This window comes from Canis lupus, chromosome 1 (assembly GCF_011100685.1).
Source record: "Canis lupus familiaris isolate Mischka breed German Shepherd chromosome 1, alternate assembly UU_Cfam_GSD_1.0, whole genome shotgun sequence".
NCBI classification, from domain to species: domain Eukaryota; kingdom Metazoa; phylum Chordata; class Mammalia; order Carnivora; family Canidae; genus Canis; species Canis lupus.
Window position 1 is genome coordinate 88,291,707 of NC_049222.1, and position 23,729 is coordinate 88,315,435.

At 38.6% G+C, this 23,729-nt stretch overlaps 1 protein-coding gene across 8 annotated transcripts in view; it reads right to left on the reverse strand.

Annotated features, from left to right (window-relative positions):
• The window catches only part of C1H9orf135 (chromosome 1 C9orf135 homolog), a 141,275-nt gene that overhangs the window by 52,561 nt on the left and 64,985 nt on the right, over positions 1–23,729 (reverse strand). For all 8 annotated transcript variants that reach the window (XM_038527128.1, XM_038527129.1, XM_038527127.1 and 5 more), the window contains 3 exons: positions 22,502–22,610; positions 12,101–12,219; positions 10,518–10,586 (listed from right to left, as the gene is read on the reverse strand). In XM_038527128.1, coding sequence (XP_038383056.1) covers positions 10,518–10,586; positions 12,101–12,192 — 161 coding nt within the window. In that variant the 5' untranslated portion in view covers positions 12,193–12,219; positions 22,502–22,610. The remainder of the gene's footprint in view (positions 1–10,517; positions 10,587–12,100; positions 12,220–22,501; positions 22,611–23,729) is intronic.

Below are 23,729 nucleotides of genomic sequence, written 5' to 3' on the forward strand. Positions count from 1 at the left end.
AAGACGCAAGGTTTCAGCCCTAATAAAAAAGAAAGACCCACCTATTTGCTGTCTACAAGAGACTCATTTTAGACCTAAGGATGCCTACAGCCATAAAAGGTTGGAGAACCATTTACCATTTAAATGGTCCTCAAAAGAAAGCTGGGGTAGCAATGCTCATATCAGATAAATTAAAGTTTATCCCAAAGACTGTAGTAAGAGATGAAGAGGGACACTATATCATACTTAAAAGGTCTATCCAACAAGAGGACCTAATAATCATGAATATTTATGCCCCTAATGTGGGAGCTGCCAAGTATATCAATCAATGAATAACCAAAGTTAAAACATACTTAGATAATAATACACTTATACTGGGAGACTTGAACATGGTGCTTTCTGCAAATGACAGATATTCTAAGCACAACATCTCCAAAGAAACAAGAGCTTTAAAAGATACACTGGACCAGATGGGTTTCACAGATATTTACAGAACTTTACATCCGAACACAACCGAATACACATTATGCTCAAGTGCACATGGAACTTTCTCCAGAATAGACGACATACTGGGTCACAAATCAGGTCTTAACTGATACCAAAAGATTGGGATTGTCCCCTGCATATTTTCAGACCATAACACTTTGAAACTGGAATGCAATCACAAGAAGAAATTTGGAAGAAATTCAAACATGTGGAGGTTGAAGACCATCCTGCTAAAAGATGAATGGGCCAACCAGGAAATTGGAGAAGAATTAAAAAGATTCATGGAAACTAATGAAAATGAGATACAAATGAAGATACAACTGTTCAAAATCTTTGGGATATGGCAAAAGCAGTCCTAGGGGGGAAATACATCACAATACAAGCATCCCTCAAAAAATTGAAAAAAACTTAAATACACAAGCTAATCTCACACCTAAAGGAACTGGAGAAAGAACAGCAAGTGAAACCTACATCCAGCAGAAGAGAGTTAATAATGATCTGAGCAGAAATCAATGAAATAGAGACCAGAAGAACTGTAGAATAGATTAACAAAACCAGGAGTTGGTTCTTTGAAAGAATTAATAAGATAGATAAACCATAGCCAGCCTTATTAAAAACAAGAGAAAAGACTCTAATTAATAAAATCATGAATGAAAAAGGAGAGCTCACAACCAATACCAAGGAAATACAGATAATTTAAAAAACATATTATGAGCAACCATACGCCAATAAGTTAGAAATTAGGCAATCTAAAAGAAATGGACGCATTTCTGGAAAACCACAAACTACCAAATTTGGAACAGGAAGAAATAGAAGACCTGAACAGGCCGATACCCAGGGAGGAAATTGAAGCAGTCATCAAAAACCTCTCAAGACACAAAAGTCCAGGGCCAGATGGCTTCCCAGACAAATTCTATCAAACATTTAAAGATGAAACAATACCTACTCTACTAAAGCTGTTCAAAAAGATAGAAAGGGATGGAATACTTCCAAACTCATTCTATGAGGCCAGCATCACCTTAATTCCAAAACCAGACAAAGACCCCACCAAAGAGGAGAATTATAGACCAATCTCCCTGATGAACACAGATGCAAAAATTCTCAACAAGATACTAGCCAATAAGATCCAAGAGTACATTAAGAAGATTATTCACCATGACCAAGTGGGATTTATCCCTGGGATGCAAGGCTGGTTCAACACTCATGAAGCAATCAACGTGATAGATCATATCAACAAGAGAAAAAAACAAGAACCATATGATCCTCTCAATAGATGCAGAGAAAGGATTTGACAAAATACAGCATCCATTCCTGATCAAAACTCTTCAGAGTGTAGGGATAGAGGGAACATTCCTCAGCATCTTAAAAGCCACCTACTAAAAGCCCACAGCAAATATCATTCTCAATGGGGAAACATTGGGAGCCTTTCCCCTAAGATCAGGAACACGACAAGGAGGTCCAGTCTCCCCACTGCTAGAAGTCCTAGAACATCGTTCTAGAAATCCTAGGCTCAGCAATCAGGCAACAAAAAGAAATAAAAGGCATTCAAATTGGCAAAGAAGAAGTCAAACTCTCCCTCTTTGCAGTTGACATGATACTGTACATAGAAAACCCAAAAGACTCCACCCCAAGATTGCTAGAACTCATACAGCAATTTGGCAGTGTGGCAGGATACAAAATCAATGCCCAGAAGTCAGTGGCATTTCTGTACACTAACAATGAGACTGGAGAAAAAGAAATTAAGGAGTCAATCCCATTTACAATTGCACCCAAAAGCATAAGATACCTAGGAATAAACCTAACCAAAGAGGTAAAGGATCTATACCCTAAAAACTATAGAACACTTCTGAAAGAAATTGAGGAAGACACAAAGAGATGGAAAAAGATTCCGTGCTCATGGATTGGCAGAATTAATATTGTGAAAATGTCAATGCTACCCAGGGCAATTTACACATTCAGTGCAATCCCTATCAAAATACCATGGACTTTCTTCAGAGAGTTGGAACAAATCATCTTAAGATTTGTGAGGAATCAGAAAAGACCCTGAATAGCCAGGGGAATATTAAAGAAGAAAACCAGAGCCGGGGGCATCACAATGCCAGATTTCAGGTTGTACTATAAAGTTGTGATCATCAGGACAGGGTGGTGGTAGTGGTACAAAAACAGACACATAGATCAATGAAACAGAATAGAGAACCCAGAAATGGGCCCTCAACTCTATGGGCAACTAATATTCGACAAAGCAGGAAAGACCATCCACTGGAAAAAGGATAGTCTCTTCAATAAATGGTGCTGGGAAATTTGGACAGCCACATGCAGAAGAATGAAACTACACCAGACACAAAGATTAACTCAAAATGGATGAAAGATCTAAATGTGAGACAAGATCCATCAAAATCCTAGAGGAGAACACAGGCAACATCCTTTTTAAACTTGGCCACAGCAACTTCTTGCAAGATACATCCATGAAGGCAAGGGAAACATAAGCAAAAATGAACTATTGGGACTTCATCAAGATAAAAGCTTCTGCACAGCAAAAGAAACCATCAACAAAACTAAAAGACAACCTACAGAATGGGAGAAGATATTTGTAAATGACATCAGATGAAGGGCTAGTATCCAAGATCTATAAAGAACTTCTTAAACTCAACAGCAAAGAAACAAACAATCCAATCATGAAATGGGCATAAAACATGAACAGAAATTTCACCAAAGAAAACCTAGACATGGCCAACAAGCACATGAGAAAATGCTCTGCATCACTTGCCATCAGGGAAATACAAATCAAAACCACAGTGAGATACCACCTCACACCAGTGAGAATGGTGAAAATTAACAAGACAGGAAACAACAAATGTTGGAGAGGATGTGGAGAAAGGGGAACCCTCTTGCACTGTTGGTGGGAATGTGAACTGATACGGCCACTCTGGAAAACTGTGTGGAGGTTCCTCAAAGAGTTAAAAATAGAACTGCCTTACGACCCAGCAGTTGCACTGCTGGGGAATTACCCCGAAGATTCAGATGCAGTTAAACACCGGGACACCTGCACCCCAATGTTTCTAGCAGCAATGGCCACAATAGCCACACTGCAGAAGGAGCCTCGGTGTCCATCGAAAGATGAATGGATAAAGAAGCTGTGGTCTATGTATACAATGGAATATTACTCAGTCATTAGAAACGACAAATACCCACCTTTTGCTTCAACATGGATGGAACTAGAGGGTATTATGCTGAGTGAAATTCATCAATTGGAGAAGGACAAATATTATATGGTCTCATTCATTTGGGGAATATAAAAAAAATAGTGAAAGGGAATAAGGAGGAAAGGAGAGAAAATGAGTGGGAAATATCAGTGAGGGTGACAGAACATGAGAGACACCTAACTCTGAGAAAGGAAGAAGGGGTGGTGGAATGGGAGGTGGACAGGGGGTTGGGGTGACTGGGCGATGGGCACTGAGGGGGTCACTTGATGGGATGAGCACTGGGTGTTATGCTGTATGTTGGCAAATTAAACTCCAATAAAAAAAGGACTATTCTAATGAAATTAGAGTCTATAAAGACTTATAGAGATGGTCTAAAGTCAGCCATTAATCTACCATGATGCCAAAACTCTAATAAATACTATACCAAGTACTTTCACATAAATTTTTGTATCAAATTACTTGAGTTACTTTGCCAGGATAGCAATAAAATAGGTTATTGTTACCCACCATTAAAACACTCCTGTGCCAAGGCACACAAGCCAAGTAGGATCTGAGCCATACCCCCAAATATTAACAAATGGAAAGCATCCTACATATTTCACCATTTGGTTTCAATGTACATCAGCTAAAGGAAGAAACCTTAAATGCAGGAATTCTGCAAAAAGTAATAGCATTTAGGTTGACTTTGAAATCATTTCAGCAAATATGGCCAACTAGAAAAGCCAGCATCACTCAGCACCAACCAAGCCACCCAGTCTAGGGAGTCTAGGCAAGGTGACATGCACTCAAGACAGGATTCCTGCCTCACAGGGGAAAAGTACCAAGCCAAGACCAAGGCATGTCTTAGGAACCAGCAACCACATTATTTGAAAAATGGAAATTTTTAATTCAAATATTCCAAGAGAAGAACCAGTACTTCCTTTAATGGCTTGGTGCTCAAGGCCTGGCCTGCCTAAATGCAGCAATTAACATCTCCATGTTCAGAGTTCTCTTAGTTAGCCTATCATTCAGACATGCAGCATAGAAGAGTGGGTAAAACCATGAGCCTTGGCTTTAGACAATCTCAGTCCAAAACCTGGCTCCTCATTACCTGCTCTGAGTTCGAGCATGTTACTTGACTACTCTATGCTTTTGTTTTTCCCACCATAGAATGTAGATAATGAAGATGGAACAAAGTCACAGAGTTTTGTAGGAAATAAATGAGTTAGCACCCTTAGAATGGTGCCTGGCATATGATACATACCATAGAAGTATTTTCTATTATTAATATTAAAGTTATAAGTTATAGAACCCAAACTCAATTAAGAAAAAAAAAAAGAGGGAAATTAACAGCACATATAATAAAAATACCATCAGAGCTTTTTCCATACCTCTGCTTAGCTTTGTTTATAGATAGATGATCCCCCAGCAGAAAGATGCCCTCTGTAACTTGCCACCTGGAATGTTAGGGCATCTTGCCCCAAACTTCAATTACTATTCTAGAATGGTTTCTGAGTGGCTTGGCCTGGGACCTATGGCTCACATGTGGGCTTGTGGGAGGTGAGAGTGAGGAGAATCAGCCCACTAGCGTACAGCCTAGCAAAACTACACTGAATGGGAAACAAAAGGTCCTACAATGAGTAAGATGGGGAATCAAGCATGGGATTCTGGTCTGTCTCACTCCTGGTATTTTCACCCTATCACTCTCCACTTCACATTTTCTTTGTTGTTATCTTCATCACCATCATCATAGGGCATTTTTAAAAAACTTTTTTCCTTCTAGAAAAATGTTCAACATCTTGATGATATCTACCAAGAGACAGGCCCCACCACATAAGTGCCTGACTAGAAAAGAAAGCAAATGCCTTGAACTGTACTTGAAGAGAAAAAAAGAAAAGAAAAGAAAAGAAAAAACACCTCTTACTATTCATATTAAGTTCCTTTCTTCTGAAGAATGCTAAAGGTTTTACAGATGCTAAATGCCCCAGTGAGAGAAATAAATTGAAAGAGTTTAAGCTGCGGCCTGAGCTCACTATGGCTACTGTGAAGTATTCACTCCACACACAAATGGATAAGTGCTCTATGCCAACAATGAAAACTTAACTGCCTGAACTACTTTTTGGCCTCATTTAACTTGTCCATTTATGTGACTACAGATGCTTTTCTCCTTAGAACCATAACATTTTAGAGCAGGAAAGGACTTTACAGATCATTTGGTTCAATCCCCTCATTTTGCAGATGGAAACAACTGGAACTCAGAGAGGTTTATTAGCCAGCACAAGGTCACATAGCAGGTTTAGTGCAGGTCTAGAAGTAGAACACATCTCCTATTTTCCCATACCAGGCCTTTTCTGAAAAACCACGCTAAATCCAATAGCTACCCTGTGGTCCAAAACACTATTAATTTCTTTCTTCTCCAGTCATGTGAATCACATAAACATTTGGATAACTTCTGGAAACAAGACACATTTATTATAAAATTTTGACAGTATACACTAATCACTACCACCGGGAGACAATGAAATTTGGTAAAAATGATAAGACACAGTAGTTGCAGCTGTCTTTGTAAGAGGTCTACTTTTCATACTTCTCCATCCTCCAGTAGGTAGTCAGTACTTCTTGGCTGCCCTCAAACTGACACAGGCTCCTGTGCGCATGCTTCTCACACAGCGTGTATTCTATGCCAGAGTTGGCCTTTCCCTGTCAAAAAAAAAAACTAGCTTTTCCTATGAACCATTATTCCAGGACCATGCATGGTTACATATGCATATTTAAATAAGGGCTTCTGAGGAATTAGGTCTTAAAATTATATTTATACTAAATCTCATTTGCAATATTGGATCTGCTTGATACAGCTTTTGTCGTTGTTTCGTTTGTCTGTTTTGTTGTTTTGGTTTCTGGTTGGTTGGTTGTTTAATGGTCACAGATGCAGTCCAAACATTATATATGGAAAACTTTTCTCCTTAGAATGATGCAGCTACAACTGTCTGTTCCTATGGGCAACCATAAGATGATTTTGTATAAGATAATCAGTGAACTAGCCTTCTGTAAAGAGCTTCCAAATTAAATGAGTTGCTTCAGAATTCTTGAGAACAAAATAGGAGCACAAAAAAGGCCTCTTAACTAATTATATTCATCTTCTTATCCATATTTTCTATGTGCCTTAAAGGAAATGTGTCTCATTACGTTTCTGTGCTTTTAATATCTCCACCCATGTAATAAAAGAAGTGTATGTCAGAGACACTCTACACATACAACTGTCCCCATCTGAGACCAGAAGAACACTGTTGATGGCTGAGGTCTTCAAACCTTCCTGACTCTCACCCCTTCCATCCCTGGTCGATGTAAATTCCTTGGAAACTTACTGAGAGAAATGTAACCAACTCTCAAGAATAACAACAATTCTAGTTCTAGACAAGTTCAATCTACCCTCAATGTATATACATCTCATTTTTAAAGTTATGTCATTGATACCACTTTTAGTCTCGACCTTCTTGCTCTCTATACTATAATTTTTAAAAATTTCTCATTTTGGGGTGCCTGGGTAGCTCAGTATGTTTAAGTGTCTGACTCTTGATTTTGGATCAGGTCATTGTCTCAGAGTTGTGGAATTGGGCCCCATGTCACACTCCATGTGCTAGGCATGGAGCCTGTTTTGGAATCTCTCTCTTCCTCTCTCCCTGACCCTCCGAGGTCCCCCTTCCCTCACAATTTGCACTCTTTCTCTTTGTCTCTCTAAAAAAAAAAAAAAAATTATCTCAGTCTGTGACATAGAAGGATATATCCACAGAGTCCTTTTCTCTAGTTAAGGTCAGGAGTGGTGTCCAAACATTCTAGTTCTTCTGATTTTCAGTATGTTCCAGAGATGTTTGCTGGCAATTTAAGGAGGAAAGGTGTGTGTCTTCTTCACACTGGTCCAAAATAAAGTGGGCTGGCTATCAGTTCAGTTACGAGAAAAGAAACAGACTGTCATATGCCATCACAATATAATAGATGTTATCTAAAAACTAAGATAAATGCATCTGACTAATGTCTCCTTAACAAAGCTATTCCTATATTCTGATTTTTTTGTTAAGCGGTAACTAGAAGTTTAAATTTACATTATGATTACAGCCTTTCTTTTATAAGTTGAAGCACATTACTTTGGTCCATTAAGCAAACTCATTCTTATTCATTGCCTTTTAAAGTTGACATTTAACTTCCACAGCTGTACAGTTGGCAAGAAGCAAAAGAATATTTAATATTAAAGAGAGAAGATTCTAAAACATAACAGCATTCTATGGTATGGTACACCCTGCAATTAGTGTATGTTAACTTAAAGGAGAAATTACATATGGAATTAGTGAAGGACAGTTGAAGGTGCTCATGTATTTATTTCCTTGATAATAATCAAATAAGGCAAACAGGTAATTTAGCAATTCAAACTAATAAGGACTGATTTTCTTTTTTTTTTTTTTTTTTTTTTTTTAAGGACTGATTTTCTAAAAGATTATGTCTTCTAATGCATTTATCAGAATAGAACTGGAACAACTTTTGGTTCTACAGGCCTCGAAGCCCTAAATCAAATAAGATAAGAAACAGCAATACCTCTCTTCCTTAGAATTTTCTGTTCAACATCAGAAATAATTTATTCATTCAAGAAATGATTACTGTGCAGCGGCTATAGGTCAAGTTCTCTGTGAGGCACTGAGGATAGAGCTGTGACAGCCTTGCCCTTTAGAGCATTGAGTTTAGCAAGAAAGGTAAACAGGAATGCAAGTAATTGCAATCAAGATGAACAGTGTTAGGATGAAAGGAGCACAGAGTGTTATGGACACCCACAAGGGACCTACCAAATCGTGGGGGCTGGAAGTAGCAGTAGGAAGGGAAGGTCCTTTGGAGGAGATGACATTTCAGATGAGACTTGGCAACTTCAGAGTTAAGATTAAATGTACACATTGCATTTTGCTTCTTCAAAAAGCTCCACTAAAACCATATCAAAGAGGCTTTAATTGAAATTGAGGAAGACACAAAGAGATGGAAAAAGATTCCGTGCTCATGAATTGGAAGAATTAATGTTGTGAAAATGTCAATGCTACCCAGGGCAATTTACACATTCAGTGCAATCCCTATCAAAATACCATGGACTTTCTTCAGAGAGTTGGAACAAATCATCTTAAGATGTGTGTGGACATTGGGCTCCCTGCATGGAGCCTGCTTCTCCCTCTGCCTATGTCTCTGCCTCTCTTTCTCTCTCTGCGTGTGTCTCTTATGAATAAATAAAATAAAATCTTAAAAAAAAAAAAAGATTTGTGTGGAATCAGAAAAGACCCTGATTGGCCAGGGGAATATTATAAAAGAAAACCAGAGCCAGGTGCATCACAATACCAGATTTCAGGTTGTACTACAAAGCTGTGATCATCAAGACAGTGTGGTTCTGGTGGCACAAAAACAGACACATAGATCAATGAAACAGAATAGAGAACCCAGAAATGGGCCCTCAACTCTATGGGCAACTAATATTTGACAAAGCAGGAAAGACTATCCACTGGAAAAAGGATAGTCTCTTCAATATATGGTGCTGGAAAAATTCTTCTGCCACATGCAGAAGAATGAAACTAGACCATTCTCCTAAACTCAAAATGGATGAAAGATCTAAATGTGAGACAAGACTCCATCAAAATCCTAGAGGAGAACATAGGCAACACCCTTTTTGAACTTAGCCACAGCAACTTCTTGCAAGTACATCTATGAAGGCAAGGGAAGCAAAAGCAAAAATGAACTATTGGGACTTCATCAAGATAAAAAGCTTCTGCACAGCGAAAGAAACCGTCAAGAAAACTAAAAGAAAACCTACAGAATGGGAGAAGATATTTGTAAATGACATCAGATGAAGGGCTAGTATCCAAGATCTATAAAGAACTTCTTAAATTCAACAGCAAAGAAACAAACAATCCAATCATGAAATGGGCATAAAACATGAACAGAAATTTCACCAAAGAAAACCTAGACATGGCCAATAAGCATATGAGAAAATGCTCTGCATCACTTGTCATCAGGGAAATACAAATCAAAACCACAATGAGATACTACCTCACACTAGTGAGAATGGGGAAAATTAACAAGACAGGAAACAACAAATGTTGGAGAGGATGTGGAGAAAGGGAAACCCTCTTGCACATTGGTGGGAATGTGAATGGTACAGCCACTCTGGAAAACTGTGTGGAGGTTCCTCAAAGAGTTAAAAATAGAGCTACCCTATGACCCAGCAATTGAACTACTGGGAATTTACCCCGAAGATTCAGATGCAGTGAAACGCCGGGACACCTGCACCCCGATGTTTCTAGCAGCAATGGCCACAATAGCCAAACTGTGGAAGGAGCCTCGGTGTCCATCGAAAAATGAATGGCTAAAGAAGCTGTGGTCTATGTAAACAACGGAATATTGCTCAGCCATTAGAAAGGACAAATACCCACCATTTGCTTCAATGTGGATGGAACTGGAGAGTATTATGCTGAATGAAGTAAGTCAATTGGAGAACAAACATTATATGGTTTCATTCATTCGGGGAATATAAAAAACATTGAAAGGGAATAAAGGGTAAAGGAGAGAAAATAAGTGGGAAATATCAGAGAGGGTGACAGAACTTGAGAGTCTCCTAACTCTGGGAAACGAACAAGGGGTGGTGGAAAGGGAGGTGGGCAGGGGGTTGGGGCCACTTGGTGACAGGCACTGAGGGGGCACTTGACGGTATGAGCACTGGGTGTTATACTATATGTTGGCAAATCGAACTCCAATAAAAAAAGGTACAAAAAAATTATTTTCTCAGGATAAAGGAAAAAATAAAAAGAAACATTTTGTGCAGTCTGCAGTAGTTTAGGATCTACTAACATTTTGTACTGATCCGGTGGATGTCTAGTAAAGAGAGCTCCAAAGCCTGTAGTAGGCAATCCAGTGTCCCTGGAAACAAGACAGAAATTTTTAGAAAATATGTCAGGTGACATTATAAACTTTCAAAGCCATGTAAAACTAATTTGGGCTTGAAATTCTTCATCATTTTTAAAATTTTTTTTATTTTTTATTTTAATTCCAGTGTAGTTAACATACAGCGTCATATTAGTTTCAGGTACACTATACAGTGATTCAATAGTTCTGTACAAAGAAAGTACTATTTAGATTGTAGTTGGCTCATAATCTTGTTGTTCAGGCTGCTAAGACAGGGAGTGACAGTAGTACATATATGGCTTTAGGTTGGACTGATCAAACAAATGATGGCACTTGGTATTGGGAAATAGCTTGTGGTTTTATATTAATAATTGTAGTAATAAAATTGGTAGTACCTATAATTGAGGATATATCTGCTAAATGTAGGGGAAAAAATAGGTCAACAGAGCTGCATGAACTAGATTACTGGCTGGAGGTGGGTACAATTCAAATTGCTCCAGCAGTAACAAGTCAAGTACTTGCTTCAACTGTTGATTATGTGAGTAAGAATAACCATGAAGGTGGGAGTAGTCAGAAACTTATTTACTTGAGAAGATGCTATCAGGAGCAACAGTTATTAATGGTATTGGTCAGTTTCTGAATCCTCCCTCCAATTGTAACTTGTATAACCATGAAGAAAATTATTACAAATGCATGGGTGATTACAGCTGGGGCTGAATTTTTATGATAATTTTTTAAAGGACATTCATGTTTGCAACTTTCATGCACTTTGCAAAATAAAACGTCCCAATAGTAAATGAAAAATTCAGCATTTTTTCATTGTTTTGACTGCATTTTCCAACAATTACAACATAAGACAAAAATTTATGGAAAGACTTCCATGGAATTGCAGGGCGCCATGCTGCAGGACTACAGATAGGAGTAAGAAACAGTTCCGACTCTCACAGAACTATTTTGGAGGAAACACACATACATATAAATAATTAGAATGTAGTCCAACTGTTATGTAGAACATAAACAAAATGCTCAGAGGGCAAGAATATAAGAGCAATTTCTCTTGACCAATGACAGCTTACCTAATTCTTACTGCTTATTAAGTAATATTTCTATGTGCATTTCATACTTCTTTTCACCTAAACTTCAGAACAACCTATGAAGCAGATACTTTTATAATTCCCATTCTATAAGCTGACAAACTGAATCCTGTAGACACTATTGCACAAGAAAATTGTGGAGTTGGTGTTCAAACCTAAATAGAACACTGACCAGAAAAAAAATGCATAAAGAGGAAGTAACATTTTAGCTGGATCCAGAATGGTTAATGCTGATTGGCAAATAATTGAGGGAAAGGGAATTCCAGACAGAAGAAATGGCATGAACAGAAAGCATGGAAGCTTGAGATATGTTCATTTTGATCAATGCGTTCCTCCCATGTGTATCTGGGGCCACTATGCATCCTCACTACTCACTCATACAAATCCTTTCCTGCGTGTATATGTTCTGTAAGCAAAGGAAAGTATCAAGGATACCTTTCAATAATCCCAGAGCTCATTGTTTCATCATTCAATAAAGCCTTTTTCTTTATGTTAGCCAATTCTCTGTTTAAATAAACTTGTGCCATTTGTTCGTGTGTTTCTGATATCCAAACCTGGAAAAATAGAAATGACATTATGAGAAAAACAAATATATTGCCCAAAAAATGGTCAGTTACTGAGATATTTTTGTTGAAGTACATTCTGATTGTAATTATTGATGCTGTTGACATTAAAAAAAAATTAGTACTCTCTCATAGCAGTTCAACTCTTCCATCATAAATATGTGAAAATGGCCATTCCTTACTATGCATTATTGGAAAATGAAAAAATCAAATTGGTTGTTTCTATGAAATGCATTCAACTAAATACTAACTCTCTGTGCTTTTTACTTTTTTCTCAAGGTTAGTATATTTTAACTTCCCTAAGTAAGAAATCTTTGTAGCAATCACTTTGTAAATCACATCGGACTCAGATACCAGCACCACCACTACCTACATCATCCAATCTCTATCAGAGAATTACTCAATAAATTATCAAGTGATTATTACTATGAGAAAGACCTACAAATTTTAAGATATACTCAAACCAATTGAAGAAGCCTCATGAGTACTATCTTGGAAATCTTATGAACAAAAATGGATGCTGTGGATTCAATATTTTTCCCATTCTAAACTCTAGAAGATCATAAGTGTGGAGGTTCACAGCAGAGTAGCAGAACTCACCACCACCAAGACAACCCATTTCTTCCCCAAACCTGAAGACTAACTTCCCTAAGACATCCAATGAAGCCCTAGATCATATTAATCCCATCAGATTTTGTTTAAAAAGAGAGAGAAATCTTTGTTTAGATATTTGAAAACTTCAGCTGTAAGAGTATCATAGCTGTAGTCAAACACCTTTGGTCCACTTTGGGTTGGTATAATAAAGTTCTGCTACAACTAGGAAACTACCCTATTCAAAGCAATTTTAACTATAGTCTCTGGCCCTGGTTCCCTGCTCTACTCCATGGCTCTATAGATCCTTGGCTTCTCTAACAACTGCTCTCTAAGACCTCAACCTCCTGAATCATCAGCCACCCAACCCAATTCCCCAGCTTTGACTCCTATACCTTCTGCTCAACTACTCTTTCTCATAGATTCCCAGGTTCACAAGTCAATGGTAAGGGACACTGTATTAAGATTCATATTATATATTTTAATAAAAAATAAGACATTTCTTTTGGGAAAAAATTACTAGGCACCATTTTGTTTTAATGTGTAAGACTGACTGAAAAATTAACTTGAGATAATGTTCCAATCATTTCAGCAGTAAAATATTTTAATAATCAATTAATATCTTTGAAAATTATATGAATCAAAGATATTTTCAAATGATATAATGAGGAGTTAGAAAAACAGATAATAGCATTAATGGATTTAAATTTATCAGACATTGTATTGAGCACTTTATATGCATTATTTCATTAAATACTTAAAGCAACCCTATGAGTGTTGTGTGTATCAATTATGGTTACAGAAAGAAAAGAACAATCAAATGAGGAACCGAGTAGGGTTTAATGAAGGATCTATTTATAAAAGTGTTCTCAGCATTCAGAAAATCAACAACATTGAAGCACCTGGAGGGTAGCAATTGTGGAGAACCATAGGGTAGAGTAGCTACTGGAACCTAGAAAGGCCTATAACTGTAACAAGAAGGTCACTTGGAGTTTCAGAACAGACACATAGTATCTTAGTCCATATTTGGATTGCCCTTACAAATGCCATAAACTGAGTGACTTATAAACAACAAAAATTTATTTCTCACAGTTCTGGAGGCTGGGAGGTCCAAGACCAAGGCCTCAGAAGTGCCTGGTGAGAGCCTGTTTCCTGGTTGAGGGACAGCCATCATCTGCCCTCACATGGCAGAAGGTCAGAGGAAACTCTCTGGGGTCTCTTTGATAAGGGCACTAATCCCATTTCTGAGGACTCTACCCTCATGACCTAATCATCCCCCAAATGCCTACTTCCTAATTTCATCATCCTGAGGGTTAGGATTTCAACATTTGAATTTTGGGGGGTTACAAACATTCAGTCTATAGCATATAACCAGTGCCAAACTATGGCCCTGTAGGGAGAAAAACACAGGAATAAATGTCCAAACTAACTCTCCTACCACCTCTGCTCACCTGGCAGTACCTTCTACAGACTAATCCCAACCAAAAGGCAGAAGGCAAGGAAGCTCACTGAAGCTGTCCATAAAGGTCAGCCTCCATGGTACAGAGCAGAGTTGAGAAGGGGGGAAAGTAGATCTGAAGGGAGAAATAAAAAAAAAAAAACACTTGGAATAGTTCATCTTCATTTTAAGGAAGGAAAAACTGAGGCTGAAACAAAGTAAGCTAGACCCAGCTAAACCAGTGAGAAAGGAGATGTTCCACAATTCAAAACATGCAAGTCTGACTCCTTCATTCATCGATCCGTATCTATGAAGTGTCAGGCTAATGTTGTAAACAAACTCCAGAGACTTAACTCATGGGATAATGGTCATAACAACAGCGCATGGCTAGACACTATTCCAAATGTCTTCATACCAAATGTTCATGAAAATTCTATTATTCCCACTTCACACCTGAGGAAATAAAGACATGGAAAGTTTCAGACTCTTGATCAAAACTGCAACCTGGTGAGTGGTAGAGCCAAGAATCAGAGAAGCCATCTGTCTCCACGACCCACTCTTAACCTGTTTCCTGTGCCAGGGGCAAATGCTGTCCCTCAATATTGGATCTCCCATCTTCATCAGTAATAGAACCCCAAAATTTTAGCTGGGCACCTGGTGTTTCAGACTACATTTTCTAGTCTCTTTTACTTAAAAAAAAATTTTAAGTTTTTATTTAAATTCCAGTTAGTTGGGCAGCCCTGGTGGCTCGGCGGTTTAGCACCATCTTCAGCCCAGGGCCTGATCCTGGAGACCCGGGATCAAGTCCCGAGTCGGGCTCCTTGTGTGGAGCCTGCTTCTCCCTCTGCCTGGGTCTCTGCCTCTCTCCCTCTCTTTCTCTCTCTCTCTTTCTCTCTCCATGTGTCATGAATAAATGAATAAAATATTTTAGAAAAAATTCCGGTTAGTTAACATACAGCATACTATTAGCTTCAGGTGTACAATATAGTGACTCAACACTTGCGCATGACACCTGGTACTTATCACAGCAAGTGCACGTCTAGTCTCCTTTATACTTAAATATGACTAGTGACTGATTCTGAACAATGAGCATAAATAGAAGTAATTTATACAACCTCCAGGAAAGGTCCTGCTTCTGTTTTTCTTTTACCTGCTGCATGAAATGTGGACATAGACAAGTATCTGGCAGCCATCTTGGGCTCTGCACAGGGATGGCAGGATAGAGAGCTGGAAGGAGCAGGTTTCTGACAAACTTTCATATTAGTCCTGACCTACTATCATCCAGACTTTTTACATGAAAGAATAAAACCTTATGTGAAGAACCACTGTTGATTTGTGGTTCCTGTTGCATGTGGGCAAACCTAATCCTACACCATTTTAATGTGAAAAATCACTTTGGTCTAGAAATGTTCATAACCTGACATAAGGGTGGATAATTTATAAAAGCACTGCCATATGTTTAAAAGTCTTTGGGGCTTTATATATATACGTGTACATATATATACATATATGTGTATATTTTTATCACAAACTGGAGATTGGCAATGTGGTTTGTGAGATAGCTAAATTAACATAGCACAAACTCCCAGGATAACCACTAAAACTTCCATTAAATTTGCATAATAAGATCTAGCTTGACTCAAATGGTAATATAAAAAAAATCTAATGTGTGTTTAGGAAGTTCACCTCATAACATCATTCTTATTCCCCATTTTCCTAAGTACCAATTTTTCTTAAAGTTCCAACTTCTAATCTTTCAATATGAACTCTTCCTCTCTGTGTGGCATTTGAGAAATCCCAGTAGTGGAATAGTGACTGATGCAGGAAAAGAGAAATTTATAATTCCCCCTCAAGTTCCACATTTGAGGGTAACCAGACTCTGCTGAGGATAACTTACCTCTAGAAGATTCATTTTAATTGATCACTAATTAATATTTCTTTTTTTTTAAGGTTTTATTTATTTATTCATGAAAGACACAGAGAGAGAGAGGCAGAGACATAGGCAATGGGAGAAGCAGGCTCCGAGCAGGGAGCCCAATGTGGGACTCAATCCCAAGACTCCAGGATCATGCCTTGGGCCAAAGGCAGGCGCTCAACCACTGAGTCACCCAGGTGTCCCACTAATTAACATTTCTTTCTGGTGTTGCTTATAGGACCCCTAGAAAGCAGACTCCTCTGTTGCATACTGAAGGAAGTACAGATATGTTCTGGGTCAAGTTCCCTCTGTGATGCCACAGGGCTGCTTCAGGAGTAATCAGACCTCAGTCAACCATGTTCCCCAACTTCAGGGTAATACTCAAACTCCCTGCCCAATATCCTCAAGGCCCCAACTACAGCAGGAAATAGCTTATCCCCTGGGGAAAGGGAGTGGAGCTCAGCATGGAAATTCTCTCCAAATAACTCCTCCAAATTCCAAATACTCTCAGCCAGGTCTCTTCAATTTCAACCTTTTCTTTCTTTTATTAATCTTCAAGGTGGATGACAGACCAAGAGGCTTGGAATCAGTTACTGCCCAAATGCTTTGCCTGTTCTATGTGACAGATTTAGCATCTCACTTTGGAATAAAGAAGTTGGCATCTATTATATTAGATCTTCAGTCACAACTGAAGAGTTTTATTTTACCGTGTTAAATAGCACTTCCTCTACCAACTGTAGCTTTTTTTGTGCCCTTGCCAAAAGGTCATAATCATCAACAAGTAATATACAGACTTATAGAAAGTCTATCTTTAAAAAAGGATGATTGTTATTTCTCAGCAGCAGTTTTGCTCTTGGAAATTCTGGTTCTGTTTTCATGTCTAGGAGAACTCAGTAGTAGTTCCATATAGAGATTATTTAAAGGACCTCAGAGAATCAATTTGGTTCCCTCTCTATCATTATTTTGAACAACTGGAACTCATAGGGTATGATCAGAAAAATGATTTCATTCTGTTTTTTTTTTAATCTTTTCTTATAATCATCTCAGATATCAAAACTCTCTTTTAACCAAAACAGTCTCAGTTAACTAATGAATACTAGTAGAATAATCACAAGATGGCCTTTTAGTTGTCTTATTATCTGAAGGAAGGAAAGAACAGAGCAAGTGAAGAACTAGAAAACCAGCCAACCCTCCCCCACACAGACACACTTCCATCTACAGACTTCCCTAGCCTGGAGCAGACTAGCTGAGAAAGAGAAAATCTTTCACCTTAAGTGAAATGCATCATTTTGATGAGATACTTTAATTATTGAAATGGGACCAATAAACTTGTTATGATCAGAGAGTGACCATAAAAATTATAAAATCTGGGATCCCTGGGTGGCGCAGCGGTTTAGCGCCTGCCTTTGGCCCAGGGCGCGATCCTGGAGACCCGGGATCAAGTCCCACGTCGGGCTCCCGGTGCATGGAGCCTGCTTCTCGCTCTGCCTGTGTCTCTGTCTCTCTCTCTCTGTGTGTGTGACTATCATAAAAAAAAAATTATAAAATCTGCACAACATTTTATCCAGAGGTACAAAAAAGAACTCACTCTACAAAGTAGGGTGAATAGATAGTGGAGACAAAGAATACAGGTGTGTGTGCATCTGTGTGATTCCGTCTTTTGAGTGCCATTTGTTCAACATAACAGTAAACATGCTTCAGCAAACTGATATACTGAAAAATTAAAATCTAGTTTCTCTAAGAGTTAAATGAGGCATGACTATTCGCATAGAAAAAGAATTGTGAAGGAAAGTGATCAGATCAAAATGGCAGATGCCTACTTTCATTCCTGTCCCAGATCCCTAGAAATGACAGAGCAGATACACGCTTGAATCAATAAGCCCATGGCTGCATCAAGAGACACAGAAAGTACACTCAATTGGCCTAAATTTATACAGAATTCCCAAAACAGAAAGGCAGATGCATTTGTGCTGATGTTGGAAAAGATGATTCAAAGTAGATCCTTGAAAGGATGTTGGGATCAGTGGCATCAACTCCAAGCTCAGAGATTATGGAAACCATAAGCAAGAGGAGGCCCTGACTCCACTACCCACAAGCCCCAAACATCTTCCTTTTTCTGGTTTAAGTGGTTCTCCTCCAATGGCATTTAAAATTATTCCATTTACAAAAATGTGATCCATATGTCTCTTTCAGGTACTTAGATGTGAACGCAAGAAGCATCTGTAACTACAGTCTTATGGCCAAAATACTATTCTACTATGTGCCAATCAAAGAAAAAAAAACCTGAACCAATTAAGTAAATGATAATTGAATTTCTCAGATCTGGTATAATTATATCCCTTTATATCCCTTTTAGGGTCATTAATTTTTAAATGTCATATTTTCATCCACTACAAACTCATATTTGAGACCTACTTGGCTATTCTTTATCAACTCATTAAAAAAATGTAAGCTTACTTTTGTACTGTTCATTTATTTACCATTTTAAAGTCCAAAATGACTGTAATGCTATTAATACTAATCTTACCCTAATTTGCTCCTCCACATCCTGCTGTTAGTTCCAAAAATGCCTTGGCACTGATCCATTGACTGTATAAGAAAAATCTGTTTGGTAAAACCACTCATGGTTTTCCTTGTTGCTTTATGTCTGACAAGTTCTCATCTTCTATGACATAGTATCAAATGTACCCTGTACATAATTCTTCTCAGTTTTGAGGAAGTTTCCTTCCTCAATAGCAGCCTTAAATGCCAAATGGGACAGAGCCTTTGGTAGTGTTATGAGGACCCTTCAGTGAGGGACTTTACAAATGAAGGAACAATGATAGAAGTGCTCCTGAACATTTTAGTTTGCATGGGACTCATTCTGGTGTAGTTAAACAGTGTCTGAATAAAGTTTAAACAAAATACCAAGACAAAATACTATAGTTTAACATACTATTTCCTGTAATTGCTTAGACTAGTAAAACAATCAGAGAAAGTCAGTGGTTTGAATGACTGCTCATTTGTGAAACTGCATGCACACAGCCCCATGTGGTCTCCTAAAGCCTTAAGGACCACAGGGGTAGGAATTCAATTACGCCACTACTGAAACCTGACTGGTATGTTTTCAGATTCCCTGGAGGATGGTTCCTTTAGACTCAGCTGGAGAGCTTTGCTGTGGCTGCTGTGGCCACCTCCACTAGGAAGCCATCCCTGATCCTCCCCTCAACCCATTCCAGTTCAGGTGCCCCTCTCAGCATCTTGATCTTCTTCTTTCTATCATAACATCCATCATACACTTTGTCACTGTGGTTGTCCACTTGCACTTTTTCCACAAGCCTGTGAGTTCCTAATGTACAGTGACCTTGTTCTGAATTATGTTTCTTACCCCAGCACTTCACAAAATAATGGGGCCTCAATATATATTTGTGGAATATAGTCATTCTTCCTTCCCTCCTCCTTTCATCTTTACTTCCCTTCCTTCCTTCTTGCCTTTTCTTCTTTGTCTTTTTCCTTCTTTCTTTCCTTCATTCTTCTTTCCTTCCACAAGTATTTATTGAGGACCTGCTCTGTGCCAGGCACCATTCTAGGAAGTGGAAATACAGCAGAGAACAAAACAAAGTCCCTCCTCTCATGGAGCTTGCATTCTAGCCAAGGGATGCAGACAATTCACAACTAGGAAGTCTTAAATCTATCCAGTGATTTAAACAGCATGAAGAAAACTAAAATAAGGGAAGTGGACAGGTAGGGATGGTGGGAATGGACTGCTCTTTTATATACAAATGGAAGTAGCTCACTGAACAAGTGAGGCTTGTAAGTAGGTACAATCAGAAAACCTGTTCTTCCTCTATTATTGCCCATCCATAGACATTTGGAGAGGCAAATTCTTTCTTATGCTCCTTGATAAAATCTAGGACAACTGCCAGGATTTCTGTGGCCATTGTCAGATAATATAAAACACTTTCTGGTTACTTCTGTCCCAAGAGGAGTCTTATTGAAGTAAGTAAAATACCCAGTACCATGTACTAGTCAAAACTGTATTTGAAATGAAAGACTCTTTCTTGTAGTTTGGGTCAGCATTGGCCAGGCGTACCTCAGTAGGGAAGCAGGAGGCACAGTTGGCTTTGTCTCAATTGTCCCCTTTAAACTTCTTTCCAACTCCTCAACTCCCTCTGGCTTCTTGAGGGTTTAAGATGTGAGTGTGGGGATATGAGAAAGGAGAGAGGTAACTACAAGAAAGGTGGAAGTATAATCTTGTTTTGGTTTCCTCTGGGCATGTCTGATGTCTGATCCTCTCTGGAACTGATGGATATTCAAAGTTCGCTATCTTAGGGTATTCTGTAGACCTTGAGATCCCTTCTGAAAACCTTCATTGGTTATGTTCCATGATACAGGATGCCACTGTCTGTACTTAACCGTCCTACCTCAGCCCCTGGGAATCCAGTCAATGTCCTTCCCATCCCTACATGAAGGGCTCTTGGGCAGGTTCTAAAATGGCTCTCTGTCATCTTTCTCTTCTACATAGCCCACATCCAATCCCCAAAAGCCACATCTGGGCCTGAGTATTCAATTATCCTTGTCCCACCAATGTAGCTAGTTCTCCTCTTTCTGCTCTGCTACTTTGGACAGATCACCAGAGCTTTATATCTATAACTTCACCAGGCAGGTGAGACTCACAGTACACCTTTTCGAAACCCTGTTTCTACTCTCAAACTCTTCTTTTGGTTTCTTGGATTTCAATCCTTTCATGTGAGTACTGGCCTAAGGACACCATCTTTGAGGGTTTTGCCTAAGTGGCCTAATATTTCACTTTGGAACACGGAACTATGGATTTGTTTGTGGCCTTTTGGAGTCTCAGCCAGAATGCAAAGAAAGGCCTGTTTAAAATCCTGTTACAAATAAACAATGCTCACGGTAGCCACAGTAGCAGTATTTAAGGGCTTCTGGAGAACTACAGACAGTGAAATGGAAATACTAGTGGACAAAAACAAACAAACAAACAAAAAAACCCACCACTCAGCAGCAACATTGCAAAATGTCAAAAAATGCTCAAGAGACATGTAGGAGAGGACACAGATGGGAATGGAGCTAGCTAGCATGTGTGCTGACATAATCCAGGAAACAGGACAGTGGTGATAGATAAAAGATACCAATGCCCCAACACATATGCATGCCCAAGCCAGAGCAAAAAAAATAATGAGGTTCATTTTCTGCAAAGAGGATGCATGCTGAGGGGTAAAAAGGCCCCTGGGCTGGGAGTGAAATAATTTGCACTCCAAGAGACAGTTTGAGAAGTATTTAAGATGTTAGACTCTGGAACCAGAGGGGGAAAATAGATTTTAATTTTTCTTACACTTTCTTGCTGTTTGACTTTGAACAAGAGATCAAGCTTCACCAGGCCTGGGTTTCCCCATTTATACAGTGTGGTCACTTACAGTGCTAGCTTGAAGAATTGTCCAGAGGATGAAATGAGGCAGTGTTCATGCAACCATCTTATTGAATTGATCCTATTACATTAGTAGGATGTAATCATGAAGCAACTTCATTTCTAATCAAGCTGCCTCTTCCATTCCACATGGATGGCTAGTTCTTTCCTTTTGCTTAATGGGAATTTTAGGCAAGTCCCGTAACTTTTCTAGGCCCCTCAATCTTGAGAAGGATCTCATTTTAGTTATGAAATTTTCCAGTCCAGTGAAATAATAAAAACTGCTAACTGATTAGATTTAAGCCTCTCACCTTCCCAGCTGGGTGCTGCTTTAGGCGTGGAATCCTGCAGCAGATGGGCCTTGCTGTTTCACATGTGTCATACACTGGACTCTATGTCCTCTAAGTTCCAGGACATACCTCTTAATCTCTTTAATAATGAACAACTATTACTTTACAACAAAAACAAAGGTCTTCAAATCAAAGAACTAGACTCAAACTCTCACTCTTCCACTCCCTAACTGTGTGACTTTGAGTAACCTCTAGGAGTTTTGCCTCCTCTCTAAAACAGAGATAATACCACCTACTTTACAGGGTTATTGAAGGTTAAAGGAGACATTGAACAAAATGCTGTGGCTGCAGCAATACCATCAAAACAGCACAAATAACTTACTGAGCACTTGCCATGTGCCAAGCACTGAGTTAACCATTTTATTTGCTTTATTTCATTTAATTTCTCCAATAACCTTATGATGTGCACATTTTATAGGTAAAGTCACTTAAGCACGCAGTGACTAAGTAACCTGCCTTAAGTACCCAACACAGCATAGGAGGGTTGGCACCAAAATGGCGCTCCTCCCTTTATTTTTCCACATTTCACCAGAAGGAAGATTCCAGATCTAAAGAAATCAGTAGCAACTACTTACAGGGGGTTCGTCAGTTCCAAGTCGACAGTATGTTGAATTACACAGCTTTTTTATTTCCTCAGGACCCTCTATATCATAATCTTTTGGATCGGCTTCTCTGTTATGGTGCCTTAAAAAATAAATTAGGATCTGTTAAGGGATGAAGCTTATTTATCATGTATTGCATTTTAAATTTTTTTTAAATTATCCAATGAAAATCTACCATATTTGTGACATTGTTTTAATTATAAATTCACTAGATGTGGGATATATAAAGTATTTTTCATCTCTTTTCATGTAACACTGAGGCTATTTCCTAAAAACAATTTAGCACATGTGATAAAACTATCACAAGAACAATACTTATCCAACACAGCAATTACTCAGTGACTCCAATGAAGTGAACTTTATTTAATAATGTAGATTAGTTACCAAAAGTAAATTCTAAAATAAGACATGGTAATAAATTAGAAAGACAACTTGCCTTTAGAAATTTTTTCTACCATGAATTTTAATTAAATTTTTTTTTCAAAATGAGAAAGAGCAAAGTATCTGCTCATATGGATTTATGACATGTGCTTCCTGCTTCTAAAGAAGATTTAGGGACACCTGGATGGCTCAGTGGTTGAGTGTATGCCTTTGGCTCAGGTCATGATCCTGGGGTCCTGGGATCGAGTCCTGCATTGGGTTCCTCACAGGGAGTCTGCTTCTCCCTCTGCCTATGTCTCTGCCTCTCTCTCTGTCTCTCATGAATAAATAAATAAATCTTTTTTTTTTTTTTTAAAGAAGGTTTAAAGGAAGCTGAAAGTTAAACATAAGCTGGAAAAACATGTAAATAGAAGAGGGAAAAATATTCCAAATGTCTTGACTAAAAGAGTGTATAGAAATAATAATAAAGGAGAGATTCGGGAAGAGGGAAGGAAAAAGGAAGTGGAGTGGCCTGCAGCAGAAGTAGCTATTTTTAACAAAGCTTTCTTGGGTGAGATAAAGGAAGCTGAACTCAAACATCCCTCAGAAGGGGCCTTGCTATAAAGGAAAACAGGGCTTGGATTGTGTAAAGGATATTGGGGTACCCCCAAGTTCATTCATCCATCCATCTAGCTATCTAGCTACCTATCCAACTGTCCATTCATTCAGCAAATATTTCAAGTACCTACTACATGGCAGGCAGGGAATGCAATGGAGACCAAGCCTGATGCAGTCCCTTCCCTCAGCTCACACGCTGGTGAGAGATACAAACAAAATAGAA